The sequence below is a fragment of the Petaurus breviceps genome, unplaced genomic scaffold (genome assembly GCF_028583685.1).
Source record: "Petaurus breviceps papuanus isolate PSGF00001 unplaced genomic scaffold, PetGlider_PUasm1.0 178, whole genome shotgun sequence".
Classification (NCBI taxonomy): Eukaryota; Metazoa; Chordata; class Mammalia; order Diprotodontia; family Petauridae; genus Petaurus; species Petaurus breviceps.
The window spans coordinates 18,285,796-18,306,826 of NW_027185777.1; the positions used below are offsets into that span (position 1 = coordinate 18,285,796).

Genomic DNA, 21,031 nt, shown 5'->3' on the forward strand with positions numbered 1-21,031 from the left:
AAGAAAGACCAGGACAAAGCCCTATGGTACACTTACACTTAGGGTATGAGACATGGATCCGCAAAGGAAATTGAAAAAAGGAATGGAATCAAGGGCACAAATAGAGAGGATTGGTCTTGGAAAGGAGAAAGGCCACCTCTTCATCAGAAACTGCAGCAATGGAGAAAAAAAAATGGGAGATGGGAGATCTTGTTGAGGTGTTCTTCAACCTATTATTGCCTGGGTGGTTTACATCAATTCATTTCCTTTATCTAGACCTCACTTCCTTCATCTGCGAAATGACAGTCCCTTCATACTCTTGATCCAGTGACCCTCAGTCCTCTGAATTTGCATCCTATAAAATTAGACTCATCATTTCTTGGGTTTTATTTTATTTGTGATCCCCAAAATTGTGTTCCTTTGAGCTTAAAAAATACTTAATGTTGATAATTAATGTAAATACTTAATCCTATCTCTTTAGCATCTTTTGATGAAATTAGTAGCCAAGCTAACAATAAATATAATAAAAGGGCTAATGGAACCACAGAGAGGAAAACTGAGCAGATAGATGAAAGAGTTCAGAAGGAAGTCATTGACCAACTACAGACAGAGCTTCACCTAAATTTATTTCCCATCTCTGAGCAAGTGCCATCACTTGTCTGAAGCAGGAAACAAACCATCAGCTAGGAGGACACAGGAAGACTCTTCAGAGTACTACCTGAGGGAATAGGTCATGTCTTTGTAGTTCCTAACACTGAGTAATTCATATTGCCATCAATCAATCAATAAACAAGCACTTATTAAAAACTTACTTTGCTAGGATTATGTTGGGTGTTCCAGAAATGTTGGCAGAATTAATTAATTGAGTGAATCAATGAATGAATTAATTGATTAATCCCTACTACAGCCCCTCCTTCAAAATTTTGGACAAAGATGCTTGTATTTGGAACCCTGACTTCCCATAGGTACCTATTTTTTTAATATCCATATACTCTCAGCAATAAAATACAGCCTGATATTTTGGTCATCATTCATGACATTCCCTAAAGAGCTGAGCTTTTGACTTTAAGAGATCAGATCACAATGTATATACATGGGTCTCCTGAGCAAGGAGATGTTAAATTCAGAAAGCTATTATCATGTGGCTTTAGGAAAACTCTCAGTGAAATGTCAGGTACAGGTCACCCAGTTTAAAGATATAAACCTCGGAAAGCCCTTGCTAACTAGGACTAGTAGTAGCCCTAGTAAATCGGAAATGGTTCCAGACATTGAATGAATTCCAAACAGGGAAAAATTTACCCAACCCTTCACAAAATTAAATAAAAAAAATTCTCACCACACATACCTAGGAAAACAAAGTGAGGCCTGATTCATTCATGAAACCATCTGGGACAAGGGATCCCTATACCAAGAGCCAAATTTGTGAGTCAGAACCAATAAATAGTGCCTAGCTAACTGCCTAAGTACTCGTAATAACAATAATAACAACACTATCTCAAAACCCAGCCTATGATCCATGTTGTGAGGTTGGGGAAAAGGCAAAGTAAGGGGGGACTGATGTAGAGTAGGGTCTTTTTTAATGCCCTGAGATTCTTCAGAACTCTCAATCAGGAAGCATTTATTAAGTACCTACTCTGTGGAAGACTCCGTCAGGCACTGGGAGTGCAAAGACAAGAATGAAAAAGTCCCTACCCTCAAGGAGCTTACATTCTATGGGGGCAGGAGGAAGTGACAACATATACATAAATAAACAAATAAAAGTAATATATTATAAATATTTTTGAGGAAGAGAGAAGGATACTAACAGATGGACATCATGGACAATAATCACTTAGAGAAATGAATAAAACATTTTCCTAGAAATTACAACTTCTTTTGAGCCAACAAAAGAGCTGTCATTAGGAATTTTGGCAACCAGGGAAAACTGAGTCGGGGTCAGTCTTAGTTATGTGCAGATACTCAAGGATGGCCATTTCCCAAGAAGTCTGACCCCCAACACTTATAGTAGAGATGAAAGCACCAACCCAGTCTCTGGGAAGAGACAAGAGGAGAAGGGAATATGGAATCACAGAATTCGAGTTAGAAGAAATCTCGGAGGCCAATTAATCCAACCCATACACAAAAGATTTCCAACCCTAACATACCTAACAAGTGACTATCATGCCTCTGCCTGAAGTTCTCCAAGGAAGGGGAACCACTGCCTCCAGAGGGAAACCTAAATTTAACTCTGCAACTTTCAGCCATTACTTCTGAATCTTCCTTCTAGGGTCAGATAAGACAAGTCTAATCCCTTCTCCATATGACCACCCTTCAGATACTTCAACACAGCCATTCTGTTCCCCCAGCGTCTTTTCTTCCTTGGGTTAAACATTTCCAGTACCTTCAACCAATCCTCACGTGACATGGACCCAAAGCCCTTAGTCATCCTGGATGCCCTCCTCTAAGCAATCTGGTCTTTTAATGTCCTTCTTAAATCATGGTGCCCAGAACTGAAGACAATGTTCCAGATGAGTTCTGCCAAGGGCAGAGTATGGTGGCACTATCTCCTCTTGATATCTAGAAGCCATGTACACTCTTAATACAGTCCAAGATCCTATTAGGTTTTTTTTTTGGGGGGGGGTGAGGTTGGCTATTGTATCTATCACATCGCTAACTCATATTGATCTTGAACTCCCCTAAAATCCCCAGATGTTTTTCAGCATGAATATCATTGAACCAAACCTTTTCCATCTCATTCTTGATTTTTTGTACCCAAACGAAGATTTTACATTTATGCCTATTAAATTTCATCATCAGCCCAATGCTCTTAGGCAAGAGGTGAGCAAACAATGGCCTACCGGGCAAATTTAGCCACTGCCTGAAAGGCCCATGAGCTAAGTATGGTTTTTATTTTTTTTAATAAGTCTTATGTTTTAAAATGTAAAGAAAAAGACATTTTTAGCCCTTGGCAGTACAAAAATAGGCTTGGGCTTTTTTTGATGCTGACTTTTCATCCATCATGTTAACTATCCCTTCCAATTCTGTCACATCTGCAAATTTCGTGATTATACTATCTATGTTTTTATCCGCTATTGATAAAAATAAAAGCACTGATTTTTTAAAAATCCAATGAGAAGTGGGACAGTGGTCAGTGAAGGTGGATCCTGGGAGAAGAATAGGAATTTCGGGGCTAACTCTGTATGATATGGAGCCAGCAAGCCAAGAGCTTTCCATAAGAGGTAAGCGTCTGCCTCCAATTCCAGCGTCCTAAGGTCAAGTTCCAGTTTCTCGGCCAAGAAGCATCCTTTTAAAATGGCGGCTGTTATCCATTTTTTGGTTTGAGCTATTTCCCATGCAATTTTACTTACCTTTTAAAGGATTAATAAGACATTACTTAAATCAAACTTTTGACATTATTATTTTTTTTATAGAGGGAAAATGATTCCAGCTGATCTGGAGAGAAGAATTGTCGAAGTTAAACAGAAAGTAAGTTTGTATGGTGAGCAATGCACATCTCTATGAGTTGGGAACACCTTGTTTCCATTTCTATCCAAAGGAAAACAGGTTTTATTTCTGTTTTTGAAAACAGAAATCAAACTCCATCTCCTTCCTTGTAGGAAAATATGGAAGTTCCCACCCAATCACTGATTACTCCTCTGGAATAGAAGCTCTACATTCAGGAGGCCAAGGTCACTAAGATGAAAAAGCCTTGTGGCCTTCCACAAGATTTGTCTTTATTTTACTCTTGCCATAACTTTCTCCATTACTTTGGATGCAGGACTGGGGATCTGTGATGCTGTTACTGAGTGTTGGCACAAGATGGGCAGACTTTGGGAAGATTGTTTTCTTTTTTTCTTTTTTTAAATTTATTTTTAGTTTTAAACATTAATTTCCCAAAGATTTTGAGTTACAGATTTTCTTCCCATCTCTCCCCTACCCCCCACCCCAAGATGGCAAGCATAGTGAATACCCCTTCCCCCAATCTGCCCTCTCATATCCCCCCATTCTCCCCTTACTTTCTTGTAGGGCAAGGTGAATTCCTACCCCATTGCCTGTATATCTTATTTCCCAGTTGCATGTAAAAAACAATTTTTAAACATTTCTTTTAAGGGAAGATTATTTTCACAAATAGAAAATATAAAATGCAGCATCCTAAGAAATAATCTAGGTGAGCCAGTGGTTGGAATGCTGGGCTTACAGTCAGCAAGACCTGAGTTGATATGTGACCTCAGACACCTAGTAGCTGTGACACCCTGGGCAAATCTCTCAGCCTCAATTTCCCCATCTATAAAACAGAGACAATATTACCTACTTGAAAAATCAAATGAGATAATTATATGCAAAGTGCTTTGTAAGCCTTAAAACATTATATAAATACCAATCATTATTTTTATTAACATTATTAATAATAATCCCAAAGCTTCCACGTCTCCTGTGTGAGGAGAAACTGAATAACTGAGTTTCAGCTCAGTTTGTCTTCAAACACATCCAAACACGCTTTTTCTTCTCTCCAAATATCATCTATTGCAAGGAACAAATAAAGTTTTCTTTTAGCTGTCACAGAGAAGCCATCCACTTTCCACCTTGGTTTGTAAACCAGCAATATCATCAGCCTGCAGCTCTTAGGACAGCAAAAGACCATGCACATTTTTCAGGGTTAGACAAAGTGAGAGAGAGGGCAGGAAGAGAAAGTTAGAGACTATCACGTCCTTTGTCTCCTAGTTGAACGGCCTAGTTTGTCTCCTAGTTGAACGGCCTAGTTGAACACTGCAGGCTTACAGCCTTGGCCTTTTCTGCCACCTAGAGGTAAAACACTGGTTGACTGCCAAAGTAGAGAGAACAGAAAAGATGGGGAGGGGGAAGTGTGCTAAAGCTGGTAAACCCATCACTTCCCCTTTGAACGTTTCCCCTATGTCTCCATGGGAAAAAAACAAACAAACCTCTTCAGTCTTTTTGTAAAGTGCTTGAATATTTAATAAAAGCATCCTGGCCCATGAAGATGCTATTTCAGTCAGTTCCCAGTGATCAGTGGGGAAAGGAGAAAGGGAGCAAGCATTTATTAAGCACTAAGTACCAGGCTCAGCACTTTACAAATTTTTTTCACTTGATCTTCTCAACAACCCCATGATGCTGGTGCTACTATTATCACCATTTTACAATTCAGGAAACTGAGGCAGGTAGAATTAAGTAACTTGCCCAAAGGTCATGTAGCTAAAGGTCAGATATGAACTCAGGTCTTCCCAACTTCAAGCCCAGCATTTTAACCACTTTGCCACCTAGCTGCATGGAGACCGGGAATGTGGTGAACTGATGATGAAAAGAGGAGGGGCAGGTGGGGCAGGGGGAGTAGGAGGGGAAGAGAAAAATAAAGAGGAGGATTAGGCAAGAATAGGTTAAGAGGAGGGTAAAGGTTAGGGCCTGGAAAATTAGATACATAGATAGATAGATAGATAGATGATAGATAGATAGGTAGATAGATAGATAGATAGATAGATAGATAGATAGATAGATAAATAGATAGATAGACAGACAGACAGATGATAGATAGACAGAGAGATGATAGACTGACAGATAGATGATAGGTAGAAAGATACACAGACAGATGATAGACAGACAGACAGAGAGATGATAGACAGACAGATAGATGATAGATAGGTAGATAGATACACAGACAGATGATAGAAATAGACAGACAGATGATAGATAGATAGATAGATAGATAGATAGATAGATAGATAGATAGATAGATAGATAGATAGATAGATAGACAGACAGACAGATAGCAACCATGATGGAGCAGATTCACCCATTATTTCTCCATAATAGCCATTCCAAAGAAGGAAAATAATCTTTTTCCAAAGTGCATTGCATGGTGTTTCAGACTACATCTAAGAAATGGTCATCAGGCAAATTAATCCTTCATATTCTTTTGTCTCTCCTCTTTTCTCTAGGGATTTGTTCCCTTCCTCGTGAGTGCCACCGCAGGAACCACAGTGTATGGCGCATTTGATCCCCTTCCAGCTATTGCTGACATCTGCAAAAAATATAAGATCTGGATGCATGTGGATGTAAGTACCCTATGAAAGATTGACTCATGAAGTATTTCCCCCCAGGAATTCTGGGGCTGGGAGATTATGTGGGTATTTTTTCTTCTAGGAATTTTTTTTTTTTGCTGCTACTGCTGATGTTTTTGGGTTTTGCCTGTGACACTTGGAACAAAAATGGAATTTTGTTCTTTTACTTAGTAAAAAAAATTGAGAATGGTCTTCTTAAGTTCTCCATCATAGATGGAAGGATATAGTTAGCTTAATATTAATGTTTCCAGGAATCAGTTTGAAGTCTATGATAGGCAGACTGATGTTACAGAAAGCCTGAGTTTCAAATCATGGGACTGGTTTTTAAACCTAACTCTGCTGCTAATTACTATGTGACATTGAGCAAATCACTTGCCTCTCTGGGCCCTTGTTCTCTCATTGTCAAAATGAGGGAGTTGGACTATCACCGATGTCCCTTTAAGTTGTATCTCTGTGACCTATTATCTTCTTATGCCTTGAATTACTTGTGCAAAATCACAGGTTCGTAGCTTTAGATCTAGAAGGAAACTTGGAGATCATCTAGTCCAACTCCTTAATTTTACAGATAAGCAAATAGAGGCCCCCATAACATAAGCAGTCCACCCAAGGTCATACAGGTAGCAAAATGAGGATTCAAACCAAGGTCATCTGATCCCAGTTCCACTATTTCTTCCATCGTGCCATGCTATCTCTACATGAATGGGTTAGACTCTTTTGAATTCAATCCATTTTAAAATGACATTTCCACCATGATGGAAACACCTGGTTGTAGAAGTCTTCTGGACCCTATAAATAGCAGATGGAACTAAAGAGCTAATTCCCAAATTACAGAACTGAACAAAACCTATAGAATAACAAAGTTGACTGCAAACAATTAACTTCTTTACAGTAAGATTCTTTTCCCCCCCAGAATGCTTTCTTTCCTTTTTGTTTGCGTGATACTTCCTTTAAAGGAGACAAGATGTTGGGTTTAGTTCAGCAGCCAAAAGTTAAGAAACTTTTTCAAAAAGGATTCCACATCAGCCATGTGTCCTTAATGAAGAAAGCAGGCGTGGGTATTTGCTAGGTTGGCTATACCCAATTTCATGCAGTTTCTCATTTTAATCAGCTTAGAAAACATAGTTTATGTTTCCAGTATTTTGCCTTCATGACTAATCACATGCATTCCAAAGAATCATGAAGGCAGACCCACCCAAAAAATGTCCAAATGAAAAACCAATTTCAAAAATGTCTAAAGTTTAGATTGTTTGTAACCTTGCGCAAGTCACTGAATAATCTCAGTTTCCTTATCTGTAAAATGGAGATAATAATAGTGCCTACCTCACTAGATGCTCATGAGGATACAATGGAATTATATATATATATGTATATATGTATGTATATATATATATATATATTTGAAAACCTTTAAATGCTATATAAAGTTTAGCTATTTTTGTTGTTGTTGGGTTTGAGTCTAGGACCTGGAAGAACTGACCTTTCTTTTCCTTAGTCAAGATCAGGCCAGCCTGACAAATTCTCACCATCATGGACCAAGAAGCAAAGTTGTCTCTTTGTTATCAGAAACTTGTTTGGTTTGTTTTGTTTTACCACCCCCAACCCAGCAGAGTGGTTTATGCCAAACCAGACAAATTCTTGTTTACCTTCTGGGATGGCCTGTCTCTAAGCAGGAAATTATAGCACGAACTTTAGAATGCATGCAGCAAACCCCCTCATTTACAGATGACATCACTGAGGCCCCAAGAGTTTACATGACTTGCTTATGGTCATGGTGCTTGTTAGTAGAAGAAACAAAATTAGAATTTGTGTCTCATGAACCACTTTCTTTCCATTAGTCAAACTGAGGCCTGTTAAGGACCTTAGCTTGAAAAGGCCAAGGATCCCCACTGTATCCTGGGCCATCTCCAGTTGTTCTGATCTGTATCTGGCCACTGGACCCAGATGGCTGTGGAGGAGAAAGTGAGGCTGGTGACTTTGCACAGCTCCCACCTCACTTAAATCTGATTCACTTGCATGTCATGGCCTCACCTTCCTGGTGCCGTGGTCCTCTTCGAGAATGAAGGACAAACAGCAGCAATTATGAAATACTACACAGTTACATAAAGATTGACCAGCCTGTTTAACCTTGCTAACCAATCCACTAAAAGGAGTCACCTTTAATGACTTAAAAAAAAAGACATTCTCTCTGTTCCGAGTTCAGCTCCATGATTACTGACCATATTTCCTATTGAAAACAGAAATAGGAGTTCTTTCAAAATACTGAATTAATTTTTCAAACTTCTGTCTTGCTCTTTGATTTTCATATATTCCTATAATTAAAACAGAGAAGAAAAGTAACACAAATCCTCAGTTATAAATCAGGCCTCATAAGCTCAATATGTAACTCCGAAGTTAGTGTGTATCTTTTAAAAGTGAAAAATCCCTAAAATTGCAATGAATAATACACAAAATATGATTTAACACTACATATCTACTTTACATTTCAAATTCTGAGTTATTTTGGTAATATTTGAAAAAATCTGTGACCTTATCCATGTGGCAATTCCCTCAGGCAAAGGAGATCACAACCCATCTTTGCCCGGGGTCCCAGGCCTCTCTTGTTCCTGTCCTCCCATAAGGTCACCACAGGGAATCTAAACAATGAGCTAGCAGTTTTCTTGTCCCTTGACATCCCAAGGATGCCAGTGATGCACATAAATATCAGGGTATTTTTTCAACATTGCACATTTTTAAAAATTAAATTTTCAAATGACTCTCTATTCTCTTTAGATGCATCATTTCCCAGGGTTGATTCCCCACTGGTACAAATCTTGGTGAATAGGGACTGTTCCAGGAATATAAACAACTTGTTAGGGGACTCATTCTAAAACTATCCGATTATCTCATTGCTTAAAGTAACACTTTATCATCTGGATCCTTGGATGCATTTCCTCTTTTTTAATATGCTCTTCCTGGAAAGGTGGCCTGTTATATCCTGCTACTGAGGGCTACATCCTTTTAAAGAGAGAAATTAGGGCTCTTTGTCCCACCCAGCCACATGACCTCCTGCCTCAAAGGCATCTCCTCCTTCACATTTCACATTCTTAGGTTTTATTTCCACATACTCTGCACTAGAAACAATGAGGGGAGAAGAGAAAAAACAGTGTGGATGGACCCTTCTGCACTGGGCACAGACAGAGTTGATGAAGTATCTATTCCTGCACAAACCAAAGTTTGAATGGAATCAGAGATTCTGGGAAGATCCACCCAACTCTGCTCCTCAGAAGGCCAGTACAAAATATAACCAAATTGGAGTATACCTTTAGCCAAAGAGGTGGTCTTCAGTGGGTAAGACCTCCTCTCTAGGTGAAGGTACCAAAGGATATTTATATCCCCTAATCAGAGAAATCTAGAAAAGGAAGGATGGGTTCTTGTTTTCCTTATACTCCCATGAAAGAATTGGACTAGATCATGGGTTGTTAACATTTTTTATGCCTTGGGCCCCTTTGGCAGTCTTGTGAAGTCCATGAACTTCTCAGAATGTTTTAAAACACATGTAATAGATAGAATTACAAAGGAAACTAAATATATTGAAATATAGATGCCAAAATAACTGGAAAAAATAGTCAAAATTAATACTTTATCAAAATATTTTTAAAATTTGTGGTATACTAACAGTAGGTTTAACAGCTACAAAAGTCTCAAAGTAATGATGACTATAAATGACATTTCAAGATTTCTACCACAACTGTACCACTTTGTGGCCTAAAGTCAAAATTGGAGGAAATGATAAATTACAGTTAGGCACTGGTGAAAATGAAGATGTCATTTTTCTCATCCAAATTTTAAGAGGCCCCTAGAATCCATCCATGGATCCCAGGTCAAGAATCATTGGAATAGATATTTTCATCTAATGTTCCTTTAAGCTTTAAAACCTTTTATCCTATGATCTTTTTTAGGCAGCTTGGGGTGGTGGACTCCTGATGTCCCGGAAACATAGATGGAAGCTTAACGGTGTGGAAAGGTAAGCACATTTAGTCAGCAGCTTGATGTTAGGTATCAAAGGCAAGCAGCCCATTGAGACTCCATAGAGTCCTGCCGTGCAGGTGTGCCTGGTTTTCTGCAGTTTTCACAGATTATGTGTAAATTAAATTCTTCAAAATCCAATCCTCATAAACATGGCCAAGGAGCTGACTGTTTGAAGATAAGGCTCTTGTGAATTCTTTTGTAAACGAAATAATTATTTCCTAATTTATTTCAATGTACGTTGAATTTTTTTTATACACCCATTTACTTAAAGTAGGACACACCTGTCATGGCTTTAGTCCTATATTCACTGTTTTCTGCTATAACATTAAACGTTGTTGGGTTCATTTTGCTTAGAGGCTAAGCCCTTATGGAGAACCAGTTTCACATAGCAAATGTGAAAATGATTAGGACAAGGCAAACATTTCCAATCCAAAGACAAAATGTGTATGCTGTGAAAAGGACACTCAAAGCATTTTGGCTGCTGTGACAGCTTCAGAAACTATTGCTGGACACTGGAGAAAGTTCACCCAGTTTTTCCAACAAAGAGGTCTCACAAAATGGAAGTCTGACCTACAGTCATTCGCTTTGTCTTCTCCCCTCCCCAATTCATATGGGAAACAGAGTTCATTAGAGGTGGCCAAATGCCCACCACATCCTGCCAAATAGCCAGATGTTCCCTAGGAAAACAGACTCCCCACAGGCTCTGTGCCAAAGCTTCTCCTGAAGATGTCCATCCCAGAGACAGAAGGAGGAGTCCAGTGACGTTTGGGAGCATCTGTCAACCCCAGGTCACAGACAGCAGCAGGACATTGCAGCCCTGGAGAGGCCAAGACCAGAAGCTAGACCAGTCTGGTTTGGCATGGCAGACAATACAGCTTCACAGGCAAATGCTTATAACTGGAGAATCAGTGAGTTTAGAAAGAAAGGAAATCTGTTTGAAGGCAGAGAGTAAAACCAAGGTCAAACCCCCGGGTTTCAAGTTAAATTGGAGAAAATAGATCATGTACAGAGGCAGATTGGTCTATGCAAAGTGAGGAGGCACAAACAGGATTAGTGTGAGTGGACATCATGGGGCTTGTAAAGGTGGGAAGGCACCGTCAATAGAACAGACAGAACAGAGCTATTAGCCCCAGGCCTAGAGGCTGTCTGCATCCTAACTGGATTGATACATCCTTCTTCATGTAGAGAGTAAAGGCAGTATGGGCAAAGAGTTATTATTCTCCCCAGGAAAGCAAGGTTCCACAACTGTTATGGCTTGTGATCAGAGAACAAAGATGAGATTTACTTTGTGGCAAACAGAGGAATTGTAGAATCAGTTGAAGGAATTGGGAATGTTTAGCCTGGAGAAAAGAAGACTAGGGGAGGGAGGGAGTGATAGCTATGTGGTCAAGTATTTGAAAGGCTGTTATGTCAAAGAAGGTGAGAATTTGTTCTGTTTAGCCCTAAAAAGCAGAACCAGGAAGAATGGGTGGAAACTGCAAAAAGGCTTGATGTAAAAAAAAGAATCTTCCTTAACAATTAGAGCCAATCAAAAATGAAACAGGCTGCCCCAGTGACTTTCTCCCCCATTGGAGGTCTTCAGGTTGGATGACCCCTTTCTCCATGTGTACTAGATGATTTCTAAGTGCCAACCCAAAATTGATGACCTCTTCCAAGCAGCAGCTGCAACTTTAATAGCCACCCCTTCTCCTAACCCAGCGAGGCCAATACTTGGTGGCTGGAAATACAACTTCTCCCATATAGACATCACTACTGTTCTGAGAGCTAGTAAGGGTTCAAATTCCCCCTGGAACGCAAAACAAAGAACTATGGGCCTTTTGGGGGGGGGAGGGAGCGTCTGAGAGGGAAAGGACAAAACTGGTCATATTCAGTTGGCAGCTAGGCAGTGAGATGCCTGGAATGCTGGACTTGGAATCAGGAAAACCCCAGTGCAAATCCTGCCTTCAATGCTGACTAGCTGTGTGACTGTTGGCACGTCACTTAACCTCTCCCAGCCTCAGTTTCCTCACCTTTAAAAGTGGGATAACAGTACCTACATCATAGGGACATTGCAAGGATATAATGAGATAACATATAAAGCACTTTGCAAACCTCCAAGCACCATATAAATGCTAGCTATTATTCTAAAATAATTCAAATAGACAAATGATATTAATTAATATTATCTACTACGTGCCAAGCACCATGCCAGGTGCTAGAGATGATATGTACTCACCAGAAGAGGAAGGAACTTTCAAACAAATACCCTCACATGGTCTTATCACCCACCTTGTTAGTTAGCCAGCTGTCAGACCAGAAATAGGTGGAAACCCCATGAAAGACTTGACACTGTCTTGCCGCATAAAGAGTAGAAAGATCAAAGAGAGACAAATTATACTGGAAATGACAAAGGAGCAACCCTAATGGGGAAGCCTGGCCAGATGACAATTCCTGTGAAAACCAATTGGAGGGAGGGATAGGGGTTAGTGGACCCCAAGGTCAATGTGAGTCAGCAATGGGACACAACAAAAGTCAGCACCCACTGAAGCTTCACTAAGAGAAGCACTGAGTCCAAAATGAGGAAAGCTATTGTTCTGCCATGGTCAGGCCATATCCCAAAGATTAAGTTCAGTTCCAGAATTCAGTTCTAGAAAGGATATTAATACTGGAGAATGTCGAAAGAAGGCAATCAGGATGCACAAGGGAATGGAAACCATGCCATGTAAGATTCACTGGAAAGAAATGAAGACATTTAGCCCAGAGAAAAAAAAAAGATGAGGAGAGGGAATGGAACAAGATAGTTATTTTCAAGTATTTAAAGGATCAGTGTGTTAGCCTTAAGATAGGTGGGTGATGCAGGGGACAGAAGGCTAGGTCTGGACCAGGGGTGGAGAACCTGTGCCTCAAGGCCACATGTGGCCCCCTAGATCCTCAAGTACAGCCCTTTGACTGAATCCAAACTTCACAGAACAAATCCTCTGTTGATGTAGTCAATAATTTTTTTAGCAACTACTGCGTGCAGAGATTGGGTTAAGTACAAGAGTGAGGGGAAAGTACAGTCACTCAGTCAAGTATTTCTTAAGTACCTACTATGTGTCAGGCACTAAGTTCTGGGGATACAAATATAAAAAAGATAATTCCCGTCCTTAAGGATCTTACAATCTAATGGGAGAAAACAACACAACAAAAACAGGTAGGGAGAAGGAAGGATGGAGGAAAGAGCATGATAGAGGAGTTCAGCCAGGTAGGAAATGGCTGTCCTGAGTGCCTTCTTAAACAGAGCCTTTAAGAGGAGTTCTTCACTCTGCCCTCCAATTAAAGGGGCCCCAAAGCAGACGGTATGGATGAGGTGTGAGTACCAATGTTGGTGCGATCTTGCAGGTTGGTGAAGTTCCTGTTGATGAGCTTCCTGGGTGCATGACGGAGAAAAATCCAAAGGAATGGATAGGTAGGAAATGTGCCAGGTAGGCTCTCTCTATTGAGAGGGCCAGCTTATCAAGACTCATTTAGTCCTCTCCTCAAGAGTGGCAGCCCTGCTAGTTATATTTCTGCTAGGGTTTTCTTTTCTCCAACTCCAATCCTGAGGATCTCCTACTGGTATCATCAGTCATAGCCAAGGTGAAGATGGATGAGGTACTGTCTTATTAACCACATCATTTGGGGTCACAGGTACAGGGATGCTCAGTCAATATTTGTTGTCTGGTTGACTGATATCCATTCATCAAACAGATAGATTGTTTCCTCTCCGCCTTCACTTTCTAACACCTTCCTGAGGTAGGACCAGTAAGAGGTGGGAAGTAAATTCATTATTGTGAAAAAAGAGGGAGAAAAAGAGCTCTCTGACTTTCAGCCTCCTTGCCTTTTTCTCCCATTTAGGACCAGAGGGAGACATATCCTACATTAGACTTCTCCCTTTGCTTTGGGTATTCCTCCTAGAGAATAGTCATATACTGACTTTGAAAGGAACAGACTGCCACCATGGAATGTTGGGCTTCCCTGAGTTCCAAATCCTCTTAAGGACCCCAAACCAGAAATTGTCATATCTGTTCAATGGTCCTTTGAGTGGCCCCAGGAAAGACTGAATAAGTACCTACAAATGTGAGTGCTCAGGGTTTCATGGAGGCACTTTCTTTGCCTCTCTCTATGGTCTTTCTACTCTTTATGTATGTGGCAAGACAGAGAATTCAAATTCAAGTCATATTTGTTGGGTCTCATCAGTTCAAATCCTGCCTCTGATATTTACTGGTTGTATGACCCCAGGCAAGTCATTTAACCTTTCTCAGACTTAATTTCCTATTGTGTGAAATGGGGGGTAATAACAGCATTTACTTCATAGGGCTATTGTGAGGCTCGAATAAAATTATGTATATAAAATTGTGAAGATGATTGATTGGATCCCTATTTTATTGGGCCCTGTTTTATTCCAATCAGTAATAATTCATTTGATATGATTCTATTGGGGTGGTAATTATAAGTTCTGACAGTAGGCCTCACAGCTATGAACTGCAGACTGCAAGTTCACTTGCTTAAATCATAGGAAGTTAACCCTTGTAACTTGTTATGGTGACCAAGCCCAGCATGGTGGAGGTGACTCAATTGCATGGAAAGTTCCACAGCTATTTTTGTTGCCCCTCTGTCCCTTGTCATCTCTCTATTGCCCAACATGGGGAGATGACCACCAGCACTTGACTGACAAGTGGCCTTGGTTGCGGACCCTAAATGCGGCTTGACTTTCTACCAACCCATAAGTGCACTCATCAGGAAGGGTCAATATAGGTCTGTCAAGGTCTACTCATTAACCCATTTGTCAACCAATGGGATTTTGTATTTTGTATAGACCTTCCTGGACGGTGAAGGGCAAAGTCTATCAACCAATGGGATTCTGTATTTTTAGTTTGCTTCATCTGTATTCTCTGAGCACCAAGCACTATAAAACTAAAGCCCTGAAGGAAGGGGGCATCTCAGATTGTGAGGAAAATCTGAATCCCTTCCTTAGTGGGGTCATGGACCCTTTAATAAAGTGCCCTTGACTCAGAGCTCTGTCTCAATGGTTTTTCTTACATATTGGACAGTTTTGGAATCCCCACAAAACACTCTGCAAACCTTAAAGATAAATGCTTCTTGTTATGGTTTTTGTTATAGTAACCATGACCTGTCAGGAACGGGAAGGGGAACTCTGGAATCCCGAGCCCTGCCCACAGAGTCTGAGTCACCTGGGATTTCCTCAGTGAAGCTCTTCTCATATGTGGCTTGTCTTTATTTCAGGGCCAACTCCGTGACATGGAACCCTCACAAGATGATGGGCGTTCCCTTGCAGTGCTCAGCTCTGCTCGTTAGAGAAGAGGTAAGTTTCAACTGGTTTAATTTTAATTCCTTCAGAACATTCTCTCCCTACATATAATATAAATGGCACATATGGAAATTAGATGACAGTTATAGACAAAAGTGGAGCTGCTAGGTGACTCGGGGGATAGAAGACCAAGCCTGGATTCAGGAAGACTCAAGTTCAGATTTGGCCTCAGACACTTACTAGCTGTGTGACCCTGGACAAGTCAATTAACCCTGTTTGCCTCAGTTTTCTTATCTATAAAATGAGCTGGAAAAGGAAAACGCAAACCACTCTAGTATCTTTGCCAAGAAAACCCCAAATGAGGTCACAGAGAGTGGGACACAATTAAAATGACTGAACAACAAAAACAGACAAAACTGAAGAGTGTATTCAACCTCTAGTTAAGTTGTTCCTCCCAGGAACCTCAAAGAATTAAAATCAGAAGACTCTGAGGGATGGAAAGGAGGAGAAGAATAAATCTAATATTCAGTCACAGCTTTAGAAGGCCTGGCCATTGTGATGGGCATATTTTCCAAACAGGAATTATTTTAGAGGCAGCTAGGTGGCGCGATTAAGGAGGACGTGTTCAAAAGCAGCCTGGGACACTTACTTATTAGCTGTGTGACCCTGGGCAAGTCATCTAATCTCTGTTTGCTTCAGTTTCCTCATCTGTAAAATGAGGATAATAATAGCATCTACCTCCCAGTGTTGTGAGAATTGACTGAGATAAATCTGGAAAGTGCTTAGCACAGTGCTCGACACATAGAAAATGCTCTATAATATTAGATAGTATTATTACTATTATTAAATTCAATTTTATATGTGCTAGCTTTACATTACTTTCCTTTTTGAAAATATCCTTTTCCCCTCCCCTATGTAGTGAACCATCCCTTGTAACAAAAAAAAGAAATTAAGAGAAAAAAAAAAGAAATTCAGCAAAACTAACCAACACATAAAATGAATCTGAAAGTTTATGCAATGTTCCGCCCACATAGTTCCCCATTTCCATGGAGAAGAAAGGGAAGTGCATTTTCTCATGTACTCTATAGGGCCCAACTTAGTCACTACAATTCCATAATGTCCAGTTTTATTTTTCCAGGTAAAAAAATCAATCAAAACACATTCATTAAGTGCTTATTGTGTGCCAAGTCCTGTGTTAGGTACTGGGGGTACAAAGCAGGGCAAAAGCCCTGCCCTTCACCTCAAAGAGCTCGCATTCTTCTGGAGGAGACAACATGTAAATACCTTGGCACATACAAGATAGTTACAGAGTAGATGGAAAGTGATCTCAGAGAGAACACTTGCAACTGGACTAAGAAAGGCCTCTTATGAACAGGGAATTTGAGATGTCTTAAAAGAAGAACTAGGGGGTGGCATAGTGCAGAGAGTGCCTGGCATGGTGTCAAGAAGGCTCATCTTCCTGAGTTCAAATCCAGCCTCAGGCACTTACCAGCTATATGACCCTGGAAAAGTCACTTAACCTTCTTTGCCTCAGTTTCTCATCTATAAAGTGAGCTGGAGAAGGAAATGACAAAACCTTCTAGCATCTTTGCCAAGAAAACCCCAAATGGGTTTGCAAAGGGACAGACACAGCTGAAACAATTGAACAACAACAGTAAAATGAGACAAATGTAGGGGATTGTAAAAAAGACAGATGAAGAGGGCAAGCATTCCAGGCCATTCAGACAGTCTGTGAAAAGGCCTAGAGACAGAAGATGGGACGCCATGTGGGAGGAACTACAGGAAGGCCAGTTTGGATGGACCAAAGAATGAGGGAAGGAGAGTAAGAGACAAAGCTATAGAAATAAAGGTTGGGGTCAGGTTGGCAAAGTCTTTAAATGTCAAACAGAGGTCTTTGTATTTTATCCTAGAGGTAATAGGGAGCCTCTGGAGTTTTTGAGCAGAGGAGTAACATGGTCAAATCTGCACTTGAGGAAAATCACTTTGTCAAGTGTGGAGAATTTGCCCTTTACATTCATTGAGGAGCCATATGCGTTTAGAATGGGTTGAACTGAATGGTTCAGATGAAGGGCTCTCTTTGATTCAGTATTTGTTGCTCTCTGTAATGACTAATTAACAGGGAAAAGCACCTATATTTATCATTATCATCTACATTAGTATTTGGAATGACAATAACAACTCAAATGTATATAGTATATGAACGTTTGCAAGGCATCTTCTTCATAACAGCCCATGAACCAGGTCATGGAAGTCTCATTTTTCCTGTTTTTCAGATAAGGAAACTGAGATTCAGAGAGGTAAAGGTAATATAGTTAGCTTAGCAAGCTTTCCCTAGCATACATTGGCACCAGTGCTGACTCACGCATTCCGGAGACATCCACAGTGTTCAGTGGACCAAACCTCAGTTAGACTTGCCACTTCCCATCGGGAGAATGTCTTTAGAGGAGACATTTCAGTTTTTCCTGATGTTTTTATAAAAAGACAATGCAATGTCACTGACCCATCTCCAAGTGTTCATATTCTTTGAACTGTTTCCATTAGGCATGAAGGATTGTGCTAATTTATCCTTACTCTTACCCAGTCTTTATTATGACCAATGACACAGGTCTGTGAGGTTACATATCTGGTGTTAGTTGTGTAGTCTGCAACCATGGAATAGAAGCACATGTCATATAGTAAAAATCCCCACAGGAGAATGTAGTGAAAAGAACCCTCGTCTTAAAATCAGGAGCCTGGGTTCAAATACCAGTTTTGATACTAAAAGTATAACGATGGGCAAATCACTTAACTGTCCTGAGTCTCAGTTCCTTATCTATAAAATGGGGGCAATAATGCTTGTACTACTTACATCACTCTGGTCTAGATTATTATAGTAGACTCCAAATTAGCTTCCCTTCCTAAATTATCTCCCATCTCCAACCCATCTTCCACACAGCTGCCAGATCTGATCATGTCCACCCTTGCTCAAGAAACTCCTATGGTTCCCTCTTGCTTCCAGAATAAAATACAAGCTTCTCTGTCTGACGTTTAAAAGCCATTTTCAGCATGGTTCCACTCTACCTTTTTTAGGTCTCTTGGACATTACTCTCCTTCACACTTTATGTTATAAATAAAGTGGTCTGCTCCCTGTATTCAACATGCCATGTCTCTTCTCTGCTTCTGTACAGGCTGTCCTCCATGCCTGGAATGCCCTCCCTCCTCACCTACACATCACAGAAACCCTAGGTTCCTTCAAGACTCCATTTAAATGCCCTTTCCTGCATGAAACCTATCCTCCCCCATTTACTAGTGATTTTGACCCAGAAACAACTTAGTATTTACCTTGTTTGTGGTTCATATTTACCTACCTATGTAGATGTTGATTTTCCTCAATAGAAGGTAAGCTCTATGAGGGCAGGAACAATTTCACTTTTGTCTTTGTATACTTAACACCAACATATAATAGACATGGAAGATGAGGAATTAAAGCTAGTTGAATAAATGAAAAACGTAAAACACCCTATAAATGTTAGTTATTAATATTTTTCCATCTCTATATGAAGCCTAAATGGGCTCTAACTAGGCAGCCAGGTTTCATAGCAAAGAGAGCACTGAACCTGGAGTCAGGAAGTCATGAGGTCAAAATCCAGCCATGAACTCTTACTAATTATGTGACCATGGGCAAGTCACTTACCCCTGTTTGCCTCAGTTTCCTCATCTATAAAATGGGGGTACCTCCTAGGGTTTATTATTATTTATGAGGATAAAATGATAATATTTGTAAAGCCCTTTGAAAAATTTAAAGTCCTATATCAATGTTCACTATTATTATCTTTATTCCTCAAACATGTTTTCTTCCTCAGTCAATTTTCTTCCATATCTTCTATAACATTGTATGTAATTTATTTTTGTCCATTCTGAAAAATAATCTTATCATTTTCAAGACAAAATGGAGTCCAAAGAACAAAATGGATTTGGGCTTATGAGTTAGGTTATAGACTTTGCTCATTCTTAGCCTGCATATTCAAACCTATAGTTTGTTTGTTTGCTTTTTGGAGGGCAGTTGGGGCTAAGTGACTTGCCCAAGGACACATGGCTAGTTTTGTGTGTGTGTGTGTGTGTGTGTGTGTTAAGTGTCTGAGGCCGGATTTGAACTCAGGCCCTCCTGACTCCAGGGCCGGTGCTGTATTCAGTGCACCACATAGCCACCCCCAAACCTATAATTTCTATATTCAAGTTTTTTTTTCTATTGTGTTTTAGTTTAATTTTTTTAATGGTTCAGGGTCTAGTTTTATTACTAATTTTGAATAAATATTTCCACTTTTTAAGGCATTCTTATCCATGATTCAGGAAGAAAATGTACTCCAAAAGGCACTGTGGTGCTTTTGTATAGAAAGATTGGACAAAGGCCTCTTGGGATTCATGACAAGTTATAAAGTATTAGGTAATTTCTAGTGAAGAATTTGGCTGTAATGAAAACAAAACATTTTTTTTTACCAGAAAGCATGACTCACACTGTTCTTTGGGACAATTCAAATGCTTATCATCACTACCCATTTTGCACGATAAGGTTAGAGTACTAAGGAAAAGTGTGATCTTGGCTTTTGGCAAAATCCCATTATAACTATAATGAGTAATTCAGTTTAATAAGGATACTTTTCACTCTACCAAAAGATTATCAAGATTGTCTTAGAATAGTATCATCTTTACTTTTAACACATTGAAATAATGCCCATCAACTAGTCTTTAAAACCATCATTCTAAAAGAAAGCAATAGAAGCAAACATGAAAAGAAAAACACTAGAATGAGCCATAGTCGTTTGTTGAACCCAGACACAAACAAAATCCAAGATAGCCCAATATCTTTCCATATTCCAAGGGACCTGTCTCTCATCAATGTACTTACTAGCTGTATGACACTAGAAAAGTCACTTAACCCTCTTTGGGAGTATTCACTAGAAACATTGAGATCACAGCCCAGCCATATCTGCTCATTCTGTATGATGCTAAGCCACATCTTCCCATAGGTTTGAGACAAAGGGTTCACCCAATATGCAAAGGGCCTTCCTCTTTTTCTTAATATCATTTAGACAGCAATGGAGTACACAGACTGTACATCAGTAATCCCTCCCACTCACCATAGGCCAGCCAATCTTCTTTTTCCCTCATACACTTCTTTGATGACATCCTTTACTCAACCCAAGAGAAGTAGATCCCATATGTTAATTTTTAACTCAAATACTACTGTGCTGGTTTATCATGGCATGAAATTATCCAGGGTTCTCTAAAACTTTGACCACCTCACATGAGCCCAGACAGGTTCAACCAAGCAAGAAATACTTTAAATCCAGTCCCAGAAAAAGTTGGTTAAGATGTCCACTGGGTGATGAATTGGTCACCCACAAGACAAAAGGACCTTAAAGTCTCTGTGGCTCCCATGCACATCTGCAATAACAGAAAAGGGGGAAGAGAATGTAATTAATTTGTTACTGAATCAAAATTGTTAAATATGACCAGTGAATCAGTATAACTAGGAAGTAAACTTACACGTATTTGTAAGCATTTGAATTACAACAAAGCCAGGATGTCTGATAGTTGCCTTTAAAATGAGGAGGAGGAAGAGAAGGAGGAGGAGGGGGAAGAGGAGGATGAGGAAGAGGAAGAAGAGAAGGAGGAGGAGGAAGAGGTGGAGGAGGAGAAGAAGAAGAAGAAGAAGAAGAAGAAGAAGAAGAAGAAGAAGAAG

General features: G+C 39.9%; 1 protein-coding gene across 1 annotated transcript in view; it reads left to right on the forward strand.

Moving 5' to 3' along the window:
• The window catches only part of GAD2 (glutamate decarboxylase 2), an 86,832-nt gene that overhangs the window by 37,684 nt on the left and 28,117 nt on the right, over positions 1-21,031 (forward strand). The window contains exons 9-12 of the mRNA XM_069086328.1: positions 3,390-3,444; positions 5,910-6,026; positions 9,971-10,035; positions 15,285-15,363. Of these exons, the coding sequence (XP_068942429.1) occupies positions 3,390-3,444; positions 5,910-6,026; positions 9,971-10,035; positions 15,285-15,363 (316 nt within the window). The remainder of the gene's footprint in view (positions 1-3,389; positions 3,445-5,909; positions 6,027-9,970; positions 10,036-15,284; positions 15,364-21,031) is intronic.